Raw genomic sequence first — 6470 nt, 5'->3', positions numbered from 1 at the left:
CCGCAGCCCTGCCATAGGGTGCAGCAAGATGTGCCTCTATATATAGATGCGCATGTGGTATGGGGCCCTGCAGCTGCAGTGGCTTTGTGGCTGCTGCAGGCAGGCGACTGCTCTGCTCTCTGCCCCGCAGCGGACAATCGGAAGAAGGAGCGGGTGCCCCACAGGGGACGCAAGCCTCAGGACTTCTCCATCTTCAGGCTCTCAGACAGCGAGATGAAGGTGAAGATCTCCCCACAGCTTCTCCTGGCTACACATCGGTTCATGGCAACAGGTACCCTTGCCCTTGGGCAAGCCTTGCCTCTCTCTGCAGCAGGCCCAGCCCTGTAGGTCATCCCTGAGCTGTTCCTGAGTTGGGCGTCCCCCTCAGCCAGCAGATTCCACCTGCCTGGACCCCCATCCTGGGCGTGCTGCTGCTCCACCATCAAGGGTCTGTGTTTGGCTCCCTTGGGTGCAGCAGGGTGCGAAGGCTGAGGCCGTGCAGCTCAGAGGACGAGGGGTTCCCGGCAGCTCCAGCCTCACTGAGCAAGTGTGTGTTGTTTCGCCTCTAGAAGTGGAGCCTTTCAAGTCCCCCTACCTCTCCGAGAAGATCCTGCTGCGGCTCCTGAAACACCCCAATGTCATCCAGGAGCTCAAGTACGACCAAAAGAACAAGAAGGCAGTGGAGCATTACCTCTACCAGCGCAACCGCCCTGTTGACTACTTCATCCTCATCCTGCAGGTGCCTGGGGCAGCAACGAGCAGAGGATGGCAGGGGGTGGCCCCTCTCTCCTTGCTGCCTTGCTCTGGGCTACTTCTGCCAGCGGAGATGTCCGTATTCTCGTACGGGGTGGTAGGGGTCCCTGCAGCCCTGGGTGGGTCGGCAGCCAGGAGTGCAGGGTGCCTGTCTGAGCAGGTTTTCTTTCTCCTTCCAGGGGAAAGTGGAGGTGGAGGTTGGCAAGGAAGGGCTGCGGTTTGAGAATGGGGCATTCACCTACTATGGGGTCCCTGCCATCATGGCTGTTGTCTCCTCAGGTAAGGGCTCAGTGGGCTCCCTCCAGCCTTGCCTTCACTTCTGCAGCCTCTACAGGGCTAAGCCAGCTGGTGGCCAGGAGAAGGGGCTGGCTGTGGGGTGGGGTGACCCTGCTGTGGGGCATGGGGCAGGCAGGAGCCCTTCCTCTGCGATTCCTACACCTCCAACTGCTGTTTCAGATAACGACGTGAGGAAAGTGGGCAGCCTGGCTGGATCCTCCTTCCTACGTAAGTATTTTGGGACAGGCTGGGGCTCTAAAACCTCTGCAGCACTGGCTGGCTGGAGGAGGGTTGGGTTTGCACCCCACACAGAGCAGCTCAGGCGGTGCACCGAGGTCACCCCCTTTAAAAAACTTGGTAGAGAAAAAATGTGCTGAGGGGCTGATGCAGCAGGGTCCCCGCAGAGGGACTTTTGAGGTCCCTTTGAAGTCCCTTTGAGGTTTCAGCCATATGCTGGATCCCTGTGGGTGGATCCCAGCACAGCTGGCACTGCACCGCGCACTGCCCACGGGTGGCAGCACGCCCACACAGATGGAAGCAGTAAACCCTGCGACTTCTGGCATGGTGCATCTAGGTCTCAGCGTAACAACTCTGGACCTGTTTGCGTTCCCATGTCTCAGAGCGTGAGCTGAATGTGGGTCCCACACTGCGGAAACAGGAGCTGCTTGGGAATTGCAGAGATGGGTCAATTTACTTATGAGCCATTTGCATGTGGTGGGGGTGGAAATTAGCTGAGTTAAAAGTAGACATCCCAGTCCCGGAAAGTTCCCCACCTGCAGAGCTGATGGGTTAACAAGCAGACCCTCTGCTTGCAGGAGTTAAGAGGGAGCTCTGATCATTGGAGACTGTGACCTCCCCCCAACACTTCTTTGCCAATCACCCCTGCAAATGTTTAGTGCCTGGTGGCTTAGGAGGAGGCAGAGGTGCTGCTCACCGCCAGTCCAGCACATCCCTCATCCCAAACCCCACATGTTGCAGTGCCAATAGTAAGCTGAGGGTGCTCTGGGTGCCTAATCAAAACAAGAACCTGCTAAGTTCAAATTTTAGGGAGGGATGTCATGGAGAGAAGAGCGAGAGTCCCTTGGGGCAGGTGACTGTCACTCCCATGTGTTCTAGTCTGCGTGCAGCTCTAGGGTTCACCTATTTCTTGTTGCCTGCTTTGCTTCCATTGGAAAGGCTGGCTCATGGACTGCTGGATTAACCCTGCAATGCACATTGCTACTGCCCTGTGCGTCCACATCACGCTTGGTTTGGATGGAGGGAATAAGTAAAGCGTCTGGTTTCCCCCAGGACATTGCTGCATGGCCCGATGTCCCCATGCCCTCCGTGACCGTCCCCAGGGCCCCACTGGGGCCCAGGCAGTGGGTGCTGCCTGTGGGCCATGGGACAGGCAAGGCACGAGCCGTGGTGGGAGCCGTGTGGGTGCAGCCACGTGTGTCCGCAGTGCCGCCTGCCAGGATGCTGCTCCTCGGGGCTCCTTTGCTTCCCGTGCTGACACATGATGCTGTGTCTCGAGATGTTTTCTGCCATAACCAGCCACCCCTGCCTGCCACGGGACGTGTGCGGTGTCGCACCCTTGGCCAGAGAGGAGGCAGGGTGGGAGGCAGAGGTTCTCCCTTGTCGGGCTGGCATCCTCCTTCCTCCTTGAAGCAAAGCCCAACAGAAATGAACGTGAGTAGCATGTCATAGCAGAGAATTCAGTCATTAACCCTTGAGCATTTAACAATTTATTATTAATTAACCATTGTTATGCAACTTTTTTATTGCCAGGCAATCTTTGGCATTGGTGGCTGAGGCAGGGGGGCAGTGGCAGAGACCCAGCAGGGCCGGCCCCGCAGCAGGTCAGGCAGTGAGAGCAGGGAGCGAGTGCAGGTGGTTATCAACCTGTCCTTTGCTCCTGGCTGGACGGTTGTTCTGGGCAGCGCTTCATGCTGGTGCCTTTGCTTGGACTTTTATTTGCAGAAGGTCTCGGTCAGGAGGACACTGAAGAGGAGTTACTGGGGGAGGATCAGGGTGATTGGAAGGAGGGAGCTGCAGGGCAAATTTCCTGGGGGTTTTACCTTCAAAGCAATTTAAAAACATTAATCACATAGGCAGCGGATGGTTCCTAGAGTGTCGCAGCCATGCTGTGGGCACAGTGGCTGGAGGGAGGGCAGCTGGGGGAAGCATGGTCATGGCTGGAGGAGGGGGCTAGCAGCCAGCAGGCTTGAATCTTCCACTGCTTTCGAGGTGGGTTGGCAGCAGTGAGAGCAAAGATGAGGCATCAGGAGGTGTTAACAAGTGCATCACTCATGGTGCGTGCAGGTCTCTCCGTGCTCCCCATGGAGCCCTGCATCCCTGTGGTATGGCCCAGGGACGCTGTGGAAGGCAGCAGGGCAGCTCCCCACAGGCAGCAAGTCACAGGGAAGAGGAATGCCTGCCTTTGAAATTGTCACTGCTGCTGTAACCCATGGCAATGAAACCTGAAAAGTGAATATCCAGTGATTTGCCCTTTCTGTGGCAATGGGTCAGGCAGCCCTGGACACGGGGTCCTGTCTTCTTGGGGTTCCCATGTGGAGAGCAGCTCCTGGTGGGTGGCTCTTCTTGGTATCGCGCCAAGTCTGTTGAGACCCAGGGCCTTGTGGGGAGCTGCAGGCGGCCGGGCATGAATGCCTTTACTTTGCGTGGTGCTCCTGCCAGCCCCTGCCTGCAGCCGTGGGGCTGTGTGGAGGCAGGGGCTGTTGCACAGGGCACATTCCCTGTTTGCCACCTGCCTGCACACACAGAAGCATCCCAGATGTCAAGCACAGTGCCTTGGTTTAGCTTCTGCCCATCTCCCAGGTGGCACAAGTTGACCATAAAGTCCCCAGTCTGGCAGCGGCTGGCGAAGGGCTGTAGCAGGTTGCCAGCACTCAGCCGATGGGAGGAGAATGCTTTTTGCCCACACTATGGCTCTAGGGAGATGCGTGGCTGTGCAGACAGACCTGGCAGGAGCTGGTACCCCTCTGCCTCACCTCCTCTTACCTTGTCACAGAGCTGTCCGTTGATTTACAGCATTCAAGCCTGTGTCCATGCTGGTGTCCCTGTCCCTGGGGCTGGCGAGCACCTCCCTGGAGCAGAAGCAGGAGGGTGCAAGAGGGGTGGGAAGGGATGCTGGAGGCAGTGGTGAGAGCACAGCCTGGGGCTTCTGGCACACGATTCTTTTTCTCATTCTTCCTCTTGGTCTGTCCCCCATCCTCACCTCCGTCCCTCGCCTTCCCCTATCTCCTCCTTCCTTCCCCATCCCTCTCTCTGCAGTGCCCGTCTCAGTGTCTCGTACCTTCGCCTTCAGCAGAGGGGACTCCCTGGCTGGCTCTCCAGGTAACAGGGCATGGCTTTGGGCAGGGACCTCCGCATGTGCCAGGCTCTTTCCAGCTCCCTGTGCATGGTGCACCAAGCCCCCTCCACCCTGCATGCTGGCCAGTGCCAGGAAAGAAGCACGTATGGTACCTCGCACCGAGCAGCCCCTCACTGGTTGGAACACAGGTGGCAGATGGGGGACAGCAGCCCTGTCCCTGCCACAGCCTCCCCAGGAATATGCTAACCTCAGGAAGAATGGGATGGGGACAAGGGTGGGCCATGCTTTGGTGTTCTGTTCTGTAATGTCCTGCACTCAGTGCTCAGGTTTTCTCGCTACTTGCTGCTTCTGACCATGGTTACCCGCAGCCCTGCATGCACACTGCTCTGCTTTGCTTGCTTTCTGGCAATCCGGGTAATAGAAGGGCATTTCAGCAGCAAAGCAAAGTCAGCAAGATGTTGACGTCACCCATGCTAGGAACAAGCTGCCTTTGTTCCCTAATAAATCACCGATCAGACAAAATCCATCACGCCACATGTCAGAGGCCATCAATGTGAGTGATGGGCCAGCTTGCCTTGGCAGCCTCTGCTTCTATTCTGTCGGAATCAGGGTGGACAGGAGCGTGGTCTCCAGGCAGGTTAAGTAAATTCTGTGGGCTCCGAGCTGCAGCCAGGAGAATCTGTGCCAATTGCCATGCAGAAGACCTGCATTAGCAGGAGAGCTGTCAGTCAGTCAGGGCGACAGGCAGAGGCCCTAATCTCTGCTGCCTGTGCCAGGTCGGATGCTGCCTGCCCGGTCCCTTTGGTTTGCATGGGGCTGGCATGGTGCGGAGCCTCTGCTGCCAGCATGCACCAAGGAAGACGACCTCCACTGCAGGTGCCTGTGGGGCCTCTGCCAGCCCCAGTGTGCGTGGGGCACAGCCACTAGAGGTGACCGGTCCACCATGGCCCTGTGCCGGCACCGGGGACCCAAGCAGCACCATGAGTGAGAATGAGTGTTTGCCTCTCTGCCATCCCCTCCTGCAGTGAACAGGTCACCGTCGCGGTGCAGCGGGCTCAACCGCTCCGAGTCCCCCAGCCGGGAGCACAACGACTACGGGGGTAGCACCACGCAGCTCCACAGCAGCAGCAACAACATCTACACACCTGACTACTCTGTGCACATCCTCTGTGATGTGCAGTTTGTCAAGGTACTGCTGGGCTGGCAGGGATGGTCCCACCACAGACAGCCTCTGCCCAGGCACCCTCTCACCCTGTTCTGCCCCGGGAGCCTGGTGGGTGCCCAGTGGGTACTGGGGAGACCCGCGCTCCGGCTGTCTGGGGGTTTGGTGCCACAAGTCCCCGGGAAGTCCTGATGGGAGTTGGTGCCCACTGAGCTGGGCATGCGTGTCTGTGTGCCCAGGTCACCCGGCAGCAGTACCACAACGCACTGGTGGCCAGCCGCATGGACAGCTCGCCCCAGTCCCCCGACATGGAGGCCTTTGACAGGGATTCAACCAAGGCCTCGACCACACGGGGAACCCCACAAACGCCTAAAGAGGACCCCACCACCCTCCTGAATGAGAGGAACAGCGTCATGTGTGAGTCACCCAGCAGCATCCCTTCCCTGCCACAGGCCAAGCTGCGTGTCCCCTGGGGGGGGCTGTGCTGGGACCCACTGGCATGACAGGCATGCCACTGCTGAGACACAGTTGCACATGGACGGGGGCATGTGGGCATTTGCACGCACACAACTGTGGATGCTGCTCTGTGCCTGCACATGCACACAGGTGCAAGTGTGTAGGCACGTAATTCCTCATCGCCAAGTGCTGGTGTCCCCCGGGGGTCCCTGGCACAGGTACCAGCTGCCGAAGCTGGCATCCTACTGCGTCCTGCCCCCGGGCACAGCACCTCCCTGTCCTGCCACCACGCCTGCCCTGTGTCCCTGCAGGCAGCCGCTCCGAGGGGCTGCGCAGTCCCAGCGAGTCGGTGTTCCTGCGCATGGAGGGTATCCCATTCATCCAGGAGGAGCTGGCCGACAACGAGGAGAACAGCAAGCGGCAGAGTGAGTCTGGCCGGGACACACACAGAGTCATGACCTTGGGGGTGATGAGGGCTGTGGTGTCGCGGGGCGCTGCAGCCACAGTGGGCTTTTGCAGACAGTGAGC

The 6470-nt window shown here is 58.8% G+C and overlaps 1 protein-coding gene across 1 annotated transcript in view; it reads left to right on the top strand.

The window, feature by feature from the left end:
• Positions 1 to 6470, top strand: part of CNNM1 (cyclin and CBS domain divalent metal cation transport mediator 1) — a gene marked incomplete at its 5' end in the record, with an annotated part of 18743 nt that overhangs the window by 11811 nt on the left and 462 nt on the right. Inside the window, 7 exons of the mRNA XM_009708379.1 lie at positions 131 to 271; positions 549 to 718; positions 912 to 1011; positions 1189 to 1236; positions 5350 to 5513; positions 5726 to 5903; positions 6254 to 6367. Of these exons, the coding sequence (XP_009706681.1) occupies positions 131 to 271; positions 549 to 718; positions 912 to 1011; positions 1189 to 1236; positions 5350 to 5513; positions 5726 to 5903; positions 6254 to 6367 (915 nt within the window). The remainder of the gene's footprint in view (positions 1 to 130; positions 272 to 548; positions 719 to 911; positions 1012 to 1188; positions 1237 to 5349; positions 5514 to 5725; positions 5904 to 6253; positions 6368 to 6470) is intronic.

This window comes from Cariama cristata, unplaced genomic scaffold (genome assembly GCF_000690535.1).
Source record: "Cariama cristata isolate BGI_N322 unplaced genomic scaffold, ASM69053v1 scaffold15149, whole genome shotgun sequence".
Classification (NCBI taxonomy): domain Eukaryota; kingdom Metazoa; phylum Chordata; class Aves; order Cariamiformes; family Cariamidae; genus Cariama; species Cariama cristata.
Note: the sequence above shows the minus strand (reverse complement) of the source record. Positions and strands in the feature narration are given on the sequence as shown.